The sequence below is a fragment of the Truncatella angustata genome (assembly GCF_020726525.1).
Source record: "Truncatella angustata strain MPI-SDFR-AT-0073 chromosome Unknown BKA67scaffold_2, whole genome shotgun sequence".
NCBI classification, from domain to species: Eukaryota; Fungi; Ascomycota; class Sordariomycetes; order Amphisphaeriales; family Sporocadaceae; genus Truncatella; species Truncatella angustata.
In genome coordinates, this window is record NW_025763382.1 from 972,607 (window position 1) to 991,513 (window position 18,907).

General features: G+C 51.1%; 4 protein-coding genes across 4 annotated transcripts; 3 read left to right on the forward strand and 1 right to left on the reverse strand.

The window, feature by feature from the left end:
* Positions 1-1,791: 1,791 nt before the first annotated feature.
* BKA67DRAFT_531757 (uncharacterized protein) lies at positions 1,792-5,631 on the reverse strand (the record flags this gene model as incomplete). Its single annotated transcript, XM_046099425.1, has 2 exons — positions 1,792-2,490; positions 2,527-5,631. The coding sequence occupies 2 exons, from the start codon at positions 5,629-5,631 to the stop codon at positions 1,792-1,794; spliced, it is 3,804 nt and encodes a 1,267-aa protein (XP_045960723.1).
* Positions 5,632-10,978: 5,347 nt separating this feature from the next.
* BKA67DRAFT_654827 (uncharacterized protein) lies at positions 10,979-13,477 on the forward strand (the record flags this gene model as incomplete). The annotated part of the gene is made up of 1 exon (XM_046106625.1): positions 10,979-13,477. The coding sequence occupies one exon, from the start codon at positions 10,979-10,981 to the stop codon at positions 13,475-13,477; it is 2,499 nt and encodes an 832-aa protein (XP_045960724.1).
* A 363-nt stretch (positions 13,478-13,840) lies between these two features.
* On the forward strand, positions 13,841-15,208 carry BKA67DRAFT_552138 (uncharacterized protein). Its single transcript, XM_046101809.1, has one exon. The coding sequence runs from the start codon at positions 14,077-14,079 to the stop codon at positions 14,965-14,967; it is 891 nt and encodes a 296-aa protein (XP_045960725.1). The 5' UTR covers positions 13,841-14,076; the 3' UTR covers positions 14,968-15,208.
* A 1,276-nt stretch (positions 15,209-16,484) lies between these two features.
* BKA67DRAFT_552142 (uncharacterized protein) lies at positions 16,485-18,839 on the forward strand. Its single transcript, XM_046101810.1, has 2 exons — positions 16,485-17,178; positions 17,235-18,839. Exons 1-2 carry the CDS (start codon positions 16,662-16,664, stop codon positions 18,689-18,691), a joined length of 1,974 nt encoding a protein of 657 aa, XP_045960726.1. The 5' UTR covers positions 16,485-16,661; the 3' UTR covers positions 18,692-18,839.
* The last annotated feature ends 68 nt before the right edge of the window (positions 18,840-18,907 follow it).

Below are 18,907 nucleotides of genomic sequence, written 5' to 3' on the forward strand. Positions count from 1 at the left end.
GCAATCCCCTGTCTTTCCCACCCGATGCTGCCGCCAGCCGAATCACAAGGGGGCAGTGGGCCTCCGCGCAGATATCAAATTCATTTCGGCCACGGCGCCGAACCAATCATGATATTGGCTTGACATGTCTCACTATGTTAAGGGTTCGTAATACGTGTTCGTGTCACCTGTCGTTAGGTTTGACAAAACATAGCGGCTCGATGCGCAATGCTGCGTAAAGCCGCCTGCAGGACTGCACGGAAAGCCTGTATTCTGAGGCACAAAACGTGCTGAGGTGCAGTGTATGCATCCCTACTGTAGGCGCTGTGCGCCATGTGGCCATAGAAGGTTCGGCTGTTCTTCTCCATTTGTCCCCCACCATCCGTGCCAGTAGAAGGGCCCTTATGCTTATGCTCAGTGAAATGTGCGTCCGCATGAGCATGTATATTCAACGTGTGAGACCAAGCAAGTACCGATGGACGGCAGCGGATGCTACGGCCTGTAACGCGCTGCTCAACCTACCTGAACATCAACGCTGTCGCGCCACTTATGCACAGAAGAGAGTAACGCTCGGGGATGCGGACCTAGAGATCCCAGAGCTCGTCGTATCATGAACGCCAACCACGTCGAACTTGGGTGGAGATACCGTATCAAGCAAACTTCTGGAAGCTGCCGAATGCTCCAGGTGGTCCTTGTCGAGAGCCTGCAGAGGTATGAATCCTCCGCTGCTAGGATCTGGGGCTGTCAGAGGCTCGGGGAAGCGGCTCTAACAGATCACCTTGCCAAGCAAAAACAAAAAGCGGGCTCCAACATGCCGTGATAACGCAGAATCGTTTTGCGAGGTATCTTTTTACGAAACGCGCATTGTACTTTCGGACGGTATGCACCGAATAGTATCATCCGAAGAAGAAGAAAAAAGTGGATGATAACAAGGCCTGGTGTTTAAAGGAGAATTGTTGCGGCTCTGTTAAGACATCGTGGAGGGCCTGTCAAATCTCGCTGCAGGATGCCGACAGCTGCTACTACATCGCCTGCATTAGCCTTCTAGGGCGCTGACTTGCTTACCCTGGCCATGAATGCCTGATGCATGTGAGATGAATGCAATGCCTGTACGATGAAGGTGGATAAGAGGGAGGGGGTTTCGTGGACTCTCTTTCGTCCTTCCCAAAAGATACATGTGTTACACGAGAGCGAGAGGGGATTGCACAAGCAATCCTGGCGGCAAAAGCACTATACAGAGCCCTCTCATTGAGTGCGTTGCAGCACTTTATCTGCCGTTGGCACAAGGTTTTGGGTTGCACTTCATCCGTACACGTCACTCATTTCAACAGTTTTTGACTTTTCAGTTCCGGGCGGGTTACATTGGAAGATTGTCTACAAGTATTATCATGTCCTCTGACTGCGCCTTTACACGGCAATGCGGATCGTTATAGTACTGCTTTGGTGAGATCTACTCGTTATATGGTGTTGTTCCTCTGTATTGCTGACTTGGACTTATAATATTAGGGCCTGGCCCGTTATGATTTGGTTAAAGCTACTGCTTTGTAGATGTGCAAGACGATTTGTGTTGCCGAGAATTATGTATATGTTATATGTTTCCCCGTACGAGTTGCCGATATTCTCCCGTAGATGCTATGCATCCCGTATGCAAATGGAAAAACAAAAAACACACCAAAAAATCCCTCCTGTGACGCTCCCAATTGCGAACAACGCCGTTGCCATGCTGCGGTCACCTCTCTCGATTAAAAGCACACCGCCTCCAGTAATGTCGGTGTACGACTACGTGTTTGGAAATAAACAAGAACGATTGCATCACGGTACAATGCTCTGCCTCCATCGATCAACCCTATCGTACTGCTGGCCGGGCTGTTGTAATGGCATTGGCAACGTCTGCATTTGCAGGGGCATGCCATTGTAGCCCAGGTTGCCCTGACTGTAGCTGTGTTGCAAAGTATGATAGCCGCCCATGCCTGCCGCGCCGTACACGTTGCCCATCATCACACCCTTCCCACCATTCAGGTCCATTGGCTGCATGCTCGGCGCTTGAATCCTGTGATGACTTGGGGTCCTGGCGTGTCCTATCCCACCCCCAGTTGCATCATTGTACTGCCCCGCCATATATCCTCCTGATCGCTGAGTGTTGGGTGTGCTTAGATTGGTCGGCATCTGTGCGCGGAAGCCAGCTAGTTTGTGACCTTGATCCTTCCTGAACCTGTGTGCCTCCTCTTGTTTGGCCCGCTCGGCCTCTGCTCTGGGATCGGTCAGGATGGTCCGTCGGGTTGCCCCGAGCACATCTGCCATCGAGTGACGTTCTTTTAGCATTGGCGGAGCAGAAGGTTGAAGCGCACCGACCACACCGGCTGCACCCATCTCCTTTTCCCGTGCCTCACGTTCTGCTTGTAGACGGCGTCTACGCTGACCAAGTGTTTCTTCTTCCTCGGGAAGGGCAGCCTTCTCTTTGCCCTTATCGCTAGGTTGCGACGCTTGATCTTCTTTGAATGTATCGCCAAGCTGATTGAACATTTCAGTAGAAAATGCAGTGCTTACAGGACGAGCTTGGGGTAGAGGGTTCTCTTCTTCGTCGCGGGCACGTAAACGACGCATTCGCGCTGCCAATGTCTCGCCTTCGTTCTCGTCCTCATCCGGGGTGTGTACTCTAAGACCCGGACTGGGCGGCCCAAGACCGCCACTCATACCCATTGCACCACGATCTCCTAATTGCAGCAGTGTTTGTCGTGGCGCTAGTACAGGCCGACCCTGCAGACGATCACGACGCCGGCTTAGCGGCTCATTGTCGTCGAGATTGCGCTGCTCCATCAAGCCCAATGGTCGATTAAGCTCTTCTTGCATCCTGGTCATCTGACCATTTTTCCGGGCTGCAAGTAGTCCAAGTGGAACATCCTCATCATCTGATTCATCAACTGCATCGTTTTGTCCCTCCCAGGCAAGGTTGATCTTTTTGCCTTTCCTGTTTTTGAGCTCCATTTCCGCAACAATATCGATTTCTAAGAGTGTAGAGTGCATTCCGTTAGGATAAAGGTGGGTTGGCGCTTTAGTGCGTAGTTTTTGTTGTCGCTTGCGGAGCTGTAGCTCAGCCAAGAGGGTGGTAGGAGGTCCATATGCTTCAAGATCATCGTCACTTCCCTCTTCGTTGTCTTCGTCTTCCTCCTCTTCTCCCTCGTGAGTATTCTCACCATCAACTGATGCAGACAACTTGGTTCTTTCGTCATCCGACTCACCGTCGATCGGATTAGGAAGCTTTGGTGGCTCAATGATAGTATTTCGCCTTTCATCCTGAGTGTTGCCCTTGGTACTAATCTTGCTGGGTGTACGTAAGTGGAATATTGAAGATCGTTTCTTAACATCCAATGCAGTAGCGGTGCTCGCGCTCTTCATGTGAGATTTGCGCTTCTCTGTTCCATAGATCTCGTTGCCTAGTTTTCCAGCGAATGCATGATCAGTGAAGGCCGACACTGGAGCTGCGGCAGACGCGTCTAGGATACTGTCGAGAGTTGCCATCGCTGAACCATCTTTAAGTTCTATTTGTGGTGATTCAGAGGGAATGTCAAAGAACGCACTGGCCCGGAGTTGTGGGGGCAGATTGTCCACCGCATAAGACATACGAGATTTGCGCTTATCAGCAGGGTCGAAGGCAGACATGCGGGACTTCCTGGCTTCCTCGTCCACAGGTCGAGGGTTCGGGCGACGTTGCGGCATTACTTCTTGAGGTTGTGGCTCGGGCTCGTCTTCTAATGCAAGTAGATTGGAAGGTAGTCCAAGGACAGAATTGGGCCTTGCTTGAGGGGTGGGAAGTTGAGAATTAGAGCCAGAAACCAAGGGATCGACAAGAGGCTCTGGCAATACTTCGGGAAGCCACGCCGCAGATTGACGATTTGCTTCAGGCATGACGCTGAGCACTTGGGACTGGCGTTGATTCCTAACAGCGGCTTTAGGCCGCTTTGAGAGCTTCTGTGGTAGGTTAAGCATCATCGGGACTCTTGCCGGGTAATACATCATCTGTTGCCCAGTTTCAGGGTCTAGATACGATTTGGGTCGAACAGTTGGGTTCCTTGGGGCTGATATTGTCGGCCTACCCGGTTCATTGATGGGCATCTGAAGCGAGAGGTCTATGTCCAAAGATGGCTGAAAGGGATCATCATCATCACTATTATGAGCCTCATCTGGTGGACAGTGATGCCCGTCAAAGTCGGCAAATGCCAGCTCTGCCTGTTCAAAAGTACCAGTGGAGCCAGTTGGGGATTTTGCACGTTCCTGATGCTGATGACGTTGTTTCTGTTGTTGTTGCTGGTGCTGCTGTGCTTGCTGTGCTTGCTGATTGTGCGCTGCCTGGGCAACTGCGTTGCCCCAATAATCTTCCGCAGCCGAGTAGTCAGGTTGATACGCATTAGGGGTCAAGTCAACGTCTTCCATGTGTGGCATTCGCATCGGCTCATCCTCCTCGGGAAGCCCAGCCAATTTGTCAGCTTCATCCATAGCAGCTAATGTCAGCCCCGTTGGCTCCATTTCGGCGATATTCGTAAGTAAAGGCTTGGTTGCTGACTTCACACTTCGCATAGAGCTCTTCCCGGGTCCGTTGCGTGTTAGTTGATCGTTAGATTCGGGATCGGATCGAGTGTGAGACGCAGATCGTAAACGTGAAGAATGCGATAGTAGTGAGTTATTGGGGGACATAACATATCCAGCGGGAGAGTAGCCACCGTGACGTGCAGCGTTGTTCGTCTCGCGGATTGAGCTTGTCGCAGACACTTGTCTTGCAAAGGGAAAAGGCTCTTTGTCCTTGAAGTCTGGAGGAAACCCTGTGCTAGCAGCTAGTATAGACGATCTTCGACTATCACTGCGCTTTTGTTCTTCCCGCAAATCTCGAATGGCGTCCTCGATGGACGATGTCATAGAAAGCTTCTCGGCCGTCGCTTCGAGTTGGGCGATATTGCTCACGTGCGAGCTGGATCGACTTCTCACAGACGGGGAGGGATGAATGAGTGTGACACTCTTGGTTGATGCAGTCCGGAGAATAGGTTTGGGTTTGAGGATCGTGGGTTGTTGGGTGTTGCTACTGTGACTGAGTGGTGCAGCTTCCTCCGTAGATGCGCTGCCCAGAATCTGATTGTGATCTGTTGTGGCTTTCCAATTTGCACCATTAAAAGCAGAATTCGTAGGTGCGACGGAGTTCTGCTGTTGTTCTGCCTCGGTGTTAGACCTCGTATTCTGCAGATTGGCAATGGGGCTGGAGCGCGTTATTGAGGCTGCATCCACTGCCCCTAACGATGCCGATAGGAGGTCGTATTCACTTTTGGTAGGCTCTGTTGCAACTGTGGCTCGTGCTGAAGCTGTCACCGATTGGGTCAAGTTCAGGGCGTCCACGGCGTCGGGTTGGGCTGTGGGTGTTTGAGAAATTGACCTCTTCTGGTCTTCATGACTTTCCTCATCATGAAGGAGGTCGGACAACTTGTCCTCGACCCCATTGTTTGGATATGAATCGCTGTCCATTGACACTGGTGTAAACGTCGCATCAACTGAACGGAGCATTGGAAACGGTGAGGATGACAACGCTGGTGATGGAGAGAGCGCGGGCGAAGCGCCATGGTTCTCGTGATCCTCGTTTTGCGCGACCCCAGCATAGGTGCCAACCATGATGGCTGAAAGGCTAGGTTTGAAATGCAATCGATATTGACTTGTCGTGCCTCTCTTGTTGTACCCAGATGCTGATTTGGAGTTTTTTTTTTCTTTTTCTATTTGCTACAGCCGGGAGGGCCCGTTCTCACCAAAGTCGAAACATGGAGAGTGGGCCGTTATCAATGACACTGTAAGTCTGGGACGTAGTAATCCTTACGGGTATTCTTCTTCGCTTCCGTAATAGATGACGGAGCAGAAAGGTGACGACCATGCGCAAATCGAGGTGAAAAGAAGTTGTGCCGCTCTAATAATGAAAGGATTGTACATGTAAAAAAAAAGAAGGGAATGGAGCGCCAGGTGCACGACTCAAGATCTAACTATCTCCCAAGTCTTCCGACTAGAGAAACAACGTGCAAGCATCAGTAAGACGAACCGGGAGTACTCCATACAGGCGCGACACGTCCTTGTCAGCACCGATGTGATCTTTCTTCGACTTTTTCCCAATAAGTTGGAACAGGTAGGGACCCCTGTTATCCTGATGCTGCTTGTCTTTTGCAAGGGTACTGCAATTGGAGTCACGCGTGGCCGCCGCAGGGGAAAACTCTATTACAAATTAAACTGATGAATATATCAAATTTTTGTGAGGAAACATTAGTAGTGTGCCAAATCAGGATAAATCGTGAATGCTGTCAGTGGGTTCTCTGCCAACGACGTGTGCGAAATAACGTCAACTCGCATTGGTGCTGTGCCCGTCTTCTGGCTCTGATGGAGAAGTAATTCATAGCCCGTCTACTGATTAACTGGCTTAGGTTACGGAATACACACCTTTTTTATTTTTTCTGTTTGGGCACTACCAAGTAGCACGGCGGGACGTCTCCAATTACTCTCAATTATCTGTCTGGGGTGTTTGAGGCGTCTAGGCCGTTCTTGCCGGACCTCCCAAAGCAGATCGAGGTTTGCAACCGTAATTGGCCCAGTTGAAGTGTACATACACGAGGTGTGTGCCGTGCTTAGCGTACGCAAAAGCAGAAGAACCTAGTCGGGCAGTGTGCCTTTAGATTTGGCAGCGTCAGTCCCTGTGAGAGTTGATGCCTCTGACAAACGGAAGAGTTCGTACGTGGATCTGTCAATTATAGCCGGGGCTCACACGCGACAGCATCCTGGATGTAAATCAATCTGAACGCCCTCCCTGCCCATCAGATGCGGCAAGCGACCATTCCTTGCCGACTGCAGGCACGGTGTCTGTTTGGAGTGCGCACACTCTAGATTAGAAATCTCTACCCTTTAGAGTTTTCTGGTAGAAACTCACGATCGAGTAATTAAACTTGAAACTCATCTGCTTTGTGCCTCCATTCCTGGTGATGGATTATTTACAACCCAATTTCACAATCATCCTGGCTAGAACCTTTTCAGCCCAGTTCATCCGTCAATCGTACGTCATTAGCGATGAATGAGTGGAGTTTAGTAGACAAAGGCACGCGACTCCATGCTCCAAGTAGTTTACTACAGTATTCGGCCATGGCCCGCCATCACTCTTCCAGAATGTGTTTTATCACGGTCATAAACCCGGTTCCTGAAGGATGACGACTATGCTAACCCTAGAATGGCCAATCCATGGGGGTTACACTGCCCGAAACGGTATCCTTACAGGGTTCACAACCTGCTCAGCCGGCCGATGTCCGCTAGGGTTAAGCTTCTGGAGCTTCAGGATTGCGTTTGCTGCTACTGTATGCTTAAAGCAAGTGAGCTTCGTTCGGGATCCACGGTGTCTGGGTGTCCTCAATATTCCTCACATCAAGGTTTAATATGATCTGCACTGTATTCCCATAAGCAATAGGCTCAACGAACTTTCCTTATAGTTTGAATGTCCAGCCGTTGAAAAGGCCGTGGTGCTGCCTGCAGACTTTATTTTCCAACGTCCTTGAACAAACCCAACCAGCCAACGATCACTCACAGTATGTGGACCAGATATAGGTATTTAATGTTTGCTTCAAGAAGTTACCAACTGAACGGCGACATATTCACAAACAATGATCACTCAGAAAATCAACGTGTTTCCGCCGTGGCACCACACAGTTCCGTTTCTAACTTTAACTGCATGCTTTTATGATCCACCGATGAATAGCGAGCCATCTATTGCTCCATAGTTGTACGTATGTGCCGGAGACTGTGGTGAAATGCGATAACCGACTTATCGGCTGCAATGCAACTGCGGGAAGCAGATCCTTGCAGCAGCAAGAAATTAATTGAATGGCTTTTGCACGCCCATATCGCATTTTACCCTGGCTACTTTGCGAGATTGGAAGTGAGCATATGTTACATTTCAATATTCGTTCAAACACAGACTTGGGACGTAGGGTATAATGGCTCCAGCCATGGAAGTATCTATGAAATGCTCTGATTAGTACTCCGACAGAGGAAAGCAAGATAAAATATCGTGATATGATCGCCAGACCCCCAGCGTTCGTCGCGACATGCGCGCGGGATGTGGGCTGGGAATTCTGCAAGGTTTGGTTCGCGTCGGCACAAGCGTGATTGTGGTTGCCGATAAGGATTTCTCCCACCTATGAAACCCTGGCTTCGAACAGTGTCTGCTATCGGATTATACTCCGATCGAGTGACACTCAACGCCTACAATGATAACGTACCTGTCACCATGCATCTCAGTCTGATAATGTCTTTTTTGGCAAATTGCACATTTCAGTATCAGCAAGATCATTTAACCGAGATTAATATTTGGACCAAAGACTGCTTTTTACTCGCAGTCCTTGATTCCGTGCCCAGGTACAATGCAGTGATCTCCGGAGATGACAAGTTGTTCTTCATACAACATTTCTTCGTGCAACATCTATCTGCAGGTACCCGTCAGGATAATCTTATTGTCTCACATTGTTTTGCGACTGACCAACCTTTGGACAAAACCTGCTTGATGCGACTGGTTTTGCCTGTAGCAACAAAGCAGCACCCTGCCACTACATAAGTGTGGTGGCCTCAAGGCACTAGCCAAAGCAACCCCATGAAGAAGCTGATGGGATCGCTGGCTTCCTTGGTGGAATAGCATCGAAGACATCCGGCACGCCACATGGCGATGCCGCTGGGACGACCTAACTGCCGGTGAATACAGCTAGTCTGGGATCAAGTTTGTCGCGCTTAGAATCAGAAGAGTCGGTGAGGACAATTAGCAAAGCCAGGAACCAAGTTGAGCCACGAAGCCCATAAAGTGGTCCGATGGTCGTCAAGGATGCCCTCAAATAGGCCAAGACCAAGAACTGGCGACTCCAAGCGGTGTATGGATTTTAGACCAACCGTTGAGAGTTGTATAGTCGTGCTTGAAAAAGGATGTGATCCGATTAGTTAGTCCGTGGCTGGTAACCCCCGGCCCCTTTCTCAAAAAGTCATGGCTTAAACACGACGCGATATGGTCATTGCAAAGGATGCCTTTGTAACTAGCTCCTCGTTGTCACGGAAAACCCTATGAAAGATCATGCCATAGATTATCAACAGCAACGCATTACTGGTGCCACGAAAACTGTGCATCTTAGGGGTTCTGTTTGATTTCCTTTGTAAGCACAAGCTGACAGAAAACCATTGCCGTAGGCTGCTGTCAAACCCAATGTAATACCTGTTGGATGGATACTATCTACCTCTCGAGCACGCTTTTGCCATATGAGCTGCGCATCCACATGGTGGCTTGATCTGGAAGTGGCTATTAATAAAACTTTGATGCTAATTCCTTTGAGTTTTGTGTGTTCTCCATGTATGAGAACATATGAGTGAGGAGTGTCACAACGTAGTGATGATCCATTTTCTAGTAAAGCAAATAGTATTCTGGACTGAATATGTATGAGTAGGCATGTAGGTTAGTGTGTTATTTCTCTGTCAAGAGCACAACAAACGTCACATGACGCTGGGATGTCGGTTTCCTTCACCGGGGCCGTGAGCTACGAGTCATGCTGTCTGGGCCCAAGTGGGGGATCAGCTTCGAAGTGCAGAACTTTATCGGTCTTCGATTTTCAATTGTCTAGGCGGCGTTGAGAAATAGTCGTCCGGTGTCTATTTCAAGATTTGAAGGCCACAGAAGGCTGCCAATGGTGATACTTCATTGTCGTGGCCCTCGGGTTCCAAGATGATACAAATCAAGGCATCTGTATGGTGGGAAGTCGCTATCGGATACGGCGTCGGGTCTCCCGTGGCGTGCTCCCACTGCCTAAAGCCGTGGCGCAGAGCGTCCTTCAACGATGCAACACGCCGTAAAAGTCGTCACATAATGCAACTTGCGAAAAGTGACGGACAAGTACAGGACGAGTAAGTTGCAATAACCAGAATAATATTTGATTGTAGCCAGGATGTCGACAGCTTAATCACTTAGGTTAGAGTCTCCGGTCATTGAGCAGACGAGCTTGATGTGTAGACAATTACCTACCGCCGTGCATTGCATCGTCATGTCAGTTGCTGAGGGTTCAACTGGCAATGCGTCCCATGGGCATTGAGGGTACATGTATCCATTTCGGAGCTTTAAACGTCTTTGCACAGTGTTGTAATCCAAATACTTATGGTTGCGCATCAAGTTCCAGCTTAAAAGTCACATTGACTCAGTGAGCAGCCAAGTCGACGTCAAGGACGACGCTCTTTACAAGCCATGGCTGTCACCTGAGATTTCTTATCCAGGCACAGCCGATGTACTTACCTACTTACTTACTTACAGCAGACGCAGATTCATTGGTGACTGCCCCGCGCTATAATACATAGTTGTGCATGGCAATAGTGATTCCCCCCTCCGAGATCGCTTGTGCTGTCGAAATACCGGTGGTATTTAGGTGCCAATCCTTACGATATCTACCCATGGGATTTGTCAAGTGCATGTGACATCCCCAGTTCGCAATATCGCAGCTGAACTGAACTGAACGGCTAGACGAGGTCTTCGACACATGTCAAGTGCAGGCAATACCGCTCTGGATAGATTGCGACTACGACAACCCCGGCATATTCCGGCCTGCACTATTGGATAGAAGCACGAATCGACTGGCCGTGGAGGTGGAGGAGTATCGTGAAGTCCCCACGCGCTCCACAACCCGGATTCGACCGTACTTGTACAGTCAGGTAGTACATAGCTACCAAAACAGCGGTGCGCCAGCCCATTTCCATGTGTTCATCACGGGGTCAAGTCCACTCACTACCTACAAGGGTGTGTTGAGTCTGGATCTGGATCTGGATCAGAATCAGGGACAGCTAGCATGTCTCCCTGAGTTCACATTCACTTATACGAGATCACCAATTCCATGACTTGTACTTGATTGTCCACTTACGTCGATGCTCTCAAGATTCCCCAGGTTAGTCAATCTCACTTCTGGCGCATCACACGACAATGCCAGTCGAAACCATGCCCGATGCCCCTGCGCCCGAGACCAAACCCCGCCGCCGCTTTGCACCTCAGCTGGTCGAGGAGACAGTAAAGTCATCCAAAGATACGAAAGGACAAGCAAGTCAAGAACCTCAAGGAGCCCTCGAAGCCCCCGAACCGGAGACGACTAAGCCCCGCCGCCGATTCGCTCCACAGCTCGTCGAAGAAACAGTAAAGTCGTCCAAGGACAAAAACGAGCCAACCGCTCCAGATCCTCGAGATGGTTCGGCTACAGGGGAAACACCACCTCGCCGCCGGTTTGCCCCTCAATTGGTCGAGAAGACAGTCAAGTCCTCGAACGCAGGCAATCAAGCCAGTTTAAGCACTCGTGATGGCGGCGCTTCCGAGAATCGGACAACTAAAGATGCATCCGTGCAAGTGGACGACATTGAAATGAAAGATGCACCATCTTCGCAGGCCCGACGTCGATTTGCACCTGTGCCAATCGAGACGACGTTTGACTCCTACCGAGTGAATAAGAACCCTCATGGGCCCACGGCAGAGTTGACGCCTGATCCGTCACCCACAGATTCGCTTCCGCCTTTGCCGTCACTCCCTTCAGCGCCCGTCATTGAAACCATAAAAACGTCTGACCAGAAACCAAAACGACGATTCGCTCCACAACTAATTGAAACATCACGAAGAGCCAAGAGAGCGGGGCAAGATGGTCCGGCCACCAAACCTACGGATAAAACAGACATCACTCCTGGTACAAACCACATATATGTTTCCAAACCGAAGAGGAAGCCTCAACAATCTGGTACGGCAAGAACTCCCTCAATTGGTGCGAGCGGAGAGACTGGTAGCGAGAGTCCTCGATTCAGCCTCCTAAACCCACGGCGACAACAATCCATGAAACCGCATCCTAATACGAGACGAGGTACACGGACAAATTCCTTTGCTCCAGAGCTTGAGGTCATTCCATCGTCAGAGTCAGATAAGTCTGAAGATGATGATGAAAATGGTGAATCGAGGGTGCCCGCATTCAGCATTGGGGCGCCAGCTCGCGCCCCTTCTGAAGGAGCGACATGGGCTACAAGGAATCCTGATGCCAAGGACAGGAGAGAGTCTTGTGACGATAACTCCAACCATTATTTACTTGCAGTGGCTGCCAGGGAAGCCTTCAGGCAACGGGAGCTTGAGCAAGCCATGTCAGCCTATCCTAATGGATTGCAGCCCCAAAATGTTGAGCACTTTGTTGTACGGGACAATTCCGGAGATGATGTAACATACGAGGAAGAGCCTTTGAGACATGGCACGTCTAAGCTCATTCGCCGTAAGTCTACAGATCTAAACTGGGCGGTGTCGGAAATGCGGCAGCACGCCGAAAAGATGGCTGCATTAAAGGTAAAGGAGCGAGACATGAGTATAGACGAGGATTTAGATGAGATGGATATAGCGCCTCCACCTGAGGATCCTCTTTGGACAACCGCCGGCCCCCGACAGCCCTCACGCAATCAGCTGAACGAGCTGGCACAAAGTCCTTGGCAGAGCCCTTTCTTGATCGCATCCTCCCCGCGCGTTGTAGCTACTTCGCATGCACCATCACCACGAACCCAGCCTGAGACAACAGGCTTCAAGTCGGGTCCATTCGGTAACCCCTTCGCAGCATACAACCAGGGCAAGGAGGAATCATTGCTTCGACGCACCCGAAAGTCGCCGCCCATGTTAGGAATGGAACTGAAATTTCGCATGTGTCCCAGTCCCAAGGCCACGCGCTTGGAGCCAGATCATCCGTGGCCGATCTATGGAGACGCTTCTCGTCCTGAAGAGAAGCAACGTGACGCTTCAGGCGAGACAGGCTTGTGGCGCGGTTATTGTGTAGCTAGTGGCGACGAGGATATGATCCCAAGCACCTTTCAGCAACCGGAACTATTAGCAACTCCCGCCGAGCCTGCAAATTCTACGGACCCCTTCTCGATGGCATTCGCTTCCACGATAGGCAGTGGCGGCGAGACTCCTCGAACACCAGCATCACCTACGAGGCGTGACCAGCCGAAGGGCCTGCATCTCCTCTCCGGGCTTGACGAGCGTCTCAAAAAGGAGATGGTTCGCAAAGAGAAACAAGCGCGATTACTTGCTGAATTTGATGATGCATTTGTCACACAAGTGTACAACTACGTCAGTCTCGGCTATCCCGCTATGGCACGGCAATTCGATGAAGAGCTCAGTAAAATCAGTGGCCTTCCCATCAGGGAATTGCAGAAAGATGATGACAAGAAAATCGAAAAGGGGTTTATGCTTGATATGGAGCTCAAAATCAAGGAAAGCAACAATTATGGGAGCGACGAAGAGATGAAGACGCCGGAGGAGGACGAGAAGAAGAACAACAAGCCGCCTCGGTGGGCAGCACTAAGGCTGTACATACGTGAATGGGCGAGACAACACCCGTATTTGGGCGACGATGAAGGAAATCAACTAGCATGGGGTGTGCGTGCAAGGCGAGGCAGCTGGGCCATATAGATCGGCGGGGTCGAGGTTGCTTAAAATTACATCAGCATAGAAAAGATGTCTATAGAAAGACGCGCCTATTACCAGGGCTGGGCGACGGATACAGAAGAAGATACAGAAGAAGACCGGTAGAGGGGAATTGGCGTTACTTGCTCATTTTAACCACTATTTGTACGGCATTGTCGTTATGGAATTCACAGCGAAGGGGCAACGCAGTCATTATTCAGGGCGTCTAGGTCAGGCTAGTTACACATTTGAATGAGTTACAAACAAGCATATCCAGGCCCCTATGCCCCCGAAACATGACATATTCTTTGATTAGTCCGGCTGGAAGACCCTACGCTTACCCCACACCTTCGAAACAAATTGTGGTTGGCGATACTCCAAGTTTCCTCGTATAACAATGTGACCCTATGAGTTGGGGTTCGGAGTTCTGTCTTCCGGATCATTTTATGTCATGAAGACGGATTCATGCAGGGTGGGTTCTCAATGCTCAATTCCAGCTCTCTCGCACAAGACTGCATTCTAGTTCTCATGTGCACTCCTGTAATCTAACACCCATTTCCTTCTAGATACAGATGTTGATCTGATGCCGATTTTATCAAGAAGTCATGCGCCGGATTCAGAACCCCACAACGTACCGGACGCAGCTGATCATCGCGGCGATGGTGGCCGTCTTGGCCTTCGCGGCGCCGCTGATCTCCCGCTATATCTCGCCAAGCGCCAGCTCTACCCTGTCGCTGATCCGAGCCCTCGTCCCATTTTCCAACGGGACAATCTCAGCCGCAGAGCAGCAGTTCGCGTGCCGGCCACACGCCTACACCACCGAGATCGTCTCCCTCGACCCCCTGCTCATATACATTCACGAGTTCCTCGCGCCGGCCGAGATCGCCGCCCTGCTCGCGGCCGGCGAGCCCGAGTTCGCGCCCTCCGAGGTGACCAAGCGCAACCGGAAGCAGCACACCGCGGACCGCACCTCGCAGTCGGCGGGGCTCCCGCCGGGCGACCCCGCCGTGCGCTGCGTGCTGTCGCGCGCCCAGCAGTTCATGGGCGCCCTGCTCGACCCGGCCCGGGGCGAGATCGGCCCGCCGCAGCTGGTCCGCTACACGGCGGGCCAGCGGTTCAACGTCCACCACGACTGGTATGAGAGGCCGCAGCCGGCGAAGCGGGAGAAGATGGGGCTGGGGAGGAGCTGGAACAGGGTTGCGAGCTTCTTCGCCGTGCTGCAGGATGACTGCACGGGCGGCGAGACGCACTTCCCGTACGTTGAGCCGGTGAGGCGCGACAGTAGGACGGGGATCGGAGAGGGCGGGGTGTGGTTTGAACGGGATGCGGAGAGTGGAGGAGGCGTTGCGTTCAAGCCGGTCAAGGGAAATGCTTTGTTTTGGGTCAATCTGCACGCGAACGGAACTGGCGATGAGAGGGTTATGCATGCCGGACTGCCGTTGGGCGACGGGCTCAAGACGGCTATGAATATCTGGCCCAGGCAGTATTACCCTTGAGTGTAGGGACAGGCAGGCAGTGGACGCAAGAGCTGGTGTAGGTTGCTTGACTATTACCTTTTGTCGATACAGATAGTGTCACTCCTAATGAACGTTTTATGATATTAGACTCATATCCGAATACTTTGAGTCGCTCAGACGCATCAGAGCTTTCTGGTTGGTGTTCTGCGTAAATAATGGTGTATAAATTTACAGATTGCAAGTTGAAGGGTAGCGAACTCGCGTCCATGGCTTGGCAGGGGATTAGTAAAGTATACATGTGCATATCCACCTTTAGTTGGGTCCTTGGCAGTGATGAGAACATTTTGCTACACAATCATGTTTCTACTAGTAGGAACGTTTTGCGTGAAAATTGACTGGTATGTGAACGAGTGCTTCGGATTGGGCCAATAAGATCCTAGTTGCTCAGACAACGTCGTGCTGCACGTTTTTCGCTTGAGAATCCTGTTGTGTCGATGGTGCTTGATACTATGTATGTACGTAGATGTGGTTATCACGATCCTTACGGGGCCCCACAAATGATACTCCATAAAGGACGTTCTGAGATGGGGCGAATTGTCGATATTGCCAAGATCGAAAATTAATTTGATGGCATGCGGGACAGCATGCGGGAACCCATTTTTGTGCTTCGTGGATTGTGTCATGACGGAATATCACTGGAGTCTCTAATGGATGGCAAAGTGCAGTAAGATCAGCGAGCGCACGACAGCGATATCTACAGTAGGATGCAGCTTCACGTGTCGATAAGTGGTTCCCTACGGAGCACGGCATATCGCATGCGTTTATCGGATCTTTGGATCTTTGTTTCATGGTGTCGTGGGGCTGGGGATGTCCAGACTTTCGATGTCTCTCCTATCTTGGCCCAGGTCAAGGTAGTCAATGAAAAGGATTCCAAGAAGTGATCTGGCGCTTGGCCGCTGGCTTCTCAACCGCTCCTGTGCTAACCTAGTCTAGACGCCAGGCTTTCATTTCGCTAGAGGAGCGCCAGTGCGGGAGGTTGGAAGATCCCGGACGATTGAATTTTGTCTCCTGGGTCTTGGGTTTGGGGGGGGGTCAAGAGTCGTCACAAAGGTTTTCTGCTAGACTAGACTAGCCCGACTAGGTGTGAAAGGGGTAATTGCTCGTGCCGGCGGTAGTATTGTGTTGATTGGGTCTATAATAGATATCGCATACTAGGTTGGCTGTCAGTGTCTCGAGACAAGGCACAAGGCGTGTCATTGAAATCCAAAGGCGTCATGTCATAATTGACTAGGTTAGCGGTGATACCAAACGCTTCGTAGGGCCACTGACGTTGTGCTTGCCAGGGCACGCCTGACACGCTCACACCTTGACAGCCATCTCGGGCCGCCCTTCAGCTGGATGGGCTAGCGTTGCTGGTTACAGGGACTTCCTGTGGCGGGGATCCATGGCCCCTCCGATTCTGTCAGGACTCCAGGGCTCAGAGGAGACCCAACAGTGGAGAAATAACGTCACAGCTGCAGTGTCGCGTACTACGACCCGGGACTTCCAAGTTTCGAGTCAAGTGGTCCGGCTGACAATTAATTAATTCACGGGGGAAATCAAAGCAGGAAAAAACCGCCCAACCTGACTACCGTGACAATCATGTCTGCTGCATTGCCAACCAACGTGCCTTCGTGATATTTCGTGAGGACGGTCTTGTTTAGTTGTTCCAACTGTTCCGTCGCACCCGCACAATGAGCGACAACAAGCCACTTCCAGTGCCGCCGAGCGAGGACACTGAACCGGCAAAGCGGCCCCATCGCTTCCCCAGGCTCGGAACACGACAGTCAGCCATCGGCCTGCGCAGACTCCCCAATGCAGCACCACAGAATCCTGCTCAGGCCTCCGGCAATGCGCCCGCCCAACCGCAGAAGTATCGCTCCATGCTGGACGTCGACAATGATCCAGCAGATCGGGGATCGATAAAGCTGCGAAGGTTGCCGTCAGCATCCGCCCCGCAGCCCCCCTACAACCCGGAGAACCCCCAGAATGTCAGGTCCATGTTGGATCCTGACGACAACACCAATCGAGATACCCAAGCTGCCGACTTTGCGGGGCCAGACAATGCATCGATTGGCAGCAAGAAGCGCGGTCGTTTCGGCCGCATGAAGATTCTTGGTCGGAGACCGCATGCCGGCAATGGTGGTCATGATCAGCTCATCGTCCAAGATGAATATGACCCCAGCATTGTGGACATGCTCGATGTCGTAGGTGAGTTTAGACCAACGCCGATTCCGAGAATGGAGAAATCTTGCTGACAAGACCAGACCCCGAGGTCTCAACGCTCAACTCCATCACCAATGTTCAGAATTCTCTTTTCATCCCTTCGCTGGGGAGGTTTGTCAACAGACGGCCAACCTATAACCTTTCGCGCAATTACCCCATGCCGGGAATGTTTCCGCGTGGACCATCACAAGAGGAAATCCGCTCGGTAGCCGATACCATGAGCATTCCGCCCATACCAGAAGACTCAGCCAGCGACTTGGATACGCCGGGTACAGAGGCACCCCCAGGACGACCGTCTGTCGAGCGAATACCGAGTACCATGACGGACAGGTTCTATGCTGTTCGGCCACATAATACCTCACTGGCTGATTGGAGCGACGAAGACCTTGCTGAGTTGAACGACCACGTGCGCCACATGCTTCATTCGAAGCGCTCCGCTTTCGGTCGCTCCATGAAGGCATTTGGTCAATATGTTCGAAAACCACTGGGTTTCTTCGTCACCCTGTATGCCACGCTTATCACCTTGTTTGGTCTGGCCTGGGTCCTCTTCTTGATTGGCTGGATCTACGTCGGCGCGAGGCAGCTGTATATCATCAACGTGATCGATAATGTGCTCGTTGCCTTGTTTGCTGTCATGGGAGATGGACTGATCCCATGGCGTCTTGTCGACACCTATCACATGATCTTCATCGCGCGCTACCATCATTTGACGTGGAAGTTGCGCAACAAGATGAAGGTTCCCAGCTTGAAGGATAAAAACGACTTGCCGCACGAGCCGGTTGTGTCTGGGCCGGAAGAGCAAAGAGATCTTGAAGCACAACGTGATTTCCATTTCAAGGACGAGGAGTACTCTGTCTTGACGCCTGAGCAGCAGAAGAAGCTCGAGCATCACCAAACAAAGTTCGCCAAGTCACATACCTTCTACAAGCCTCACGAGACGGAGACACACCACGCCTTCCCGTTGCGTCTTCTAGTTGCAATTGTTGTTTTACTGGACTGTCACTCCTGTTTCCAGATAGCCCTGGGTTTATGCACGTGGCTCATCGATTACCGCGTACGCCCAGGTGCACTGACGGCTACTATTCTGTGCTGTTCCATCGCCGTCAACACTACGGGTGGTATCCTGATTACTGTGGGTGACAAGCGCACACGTAAGAAGGACGTTGTGGAGCGTATGTTCCGACAAGAGCTGACCGAGGAGGCCATACGCCGAATGGCACAGAAAAAGGAAAAGGAAGCCAAAGAACAGGAGAAGGCCGAGAACAGACTCCACAATATCGAAGAGGAGGATGGGATCTGGCCACTGCCCAAGCCAACTCTCGATTTCTTGCACAGAAACAGCGAGGACAGCAAGAAGGCTAGAAAGAGCCAAGAGATTAGTAGAAAGTCAACCGACCAAGCGGGCAGGTTTGATGTTTCGTCTGTTAATAAGCATGCAGTTAGGAGCGATACTGATTTACGCATTGCCGGAGCGTTTCCCGAAGCGAAAGAGGAATGAAATGTTTGTTAATTTTAATGTAGATAGATGAGCTAGCGGTCGTGTTTGATTTTTAGGATTCGAAGATTATACCCAGAATATATGGAAATGGTTATGTAATTGTTATCATATAGATCCTCAACTGTGAGACCAGTTTCAAGTCCAACAATCATACCCGTGCTGATCTTGCTGTTGCACTGTACACATTTCTGTCTCCGTCCGCGGTCAGGTGTCTGT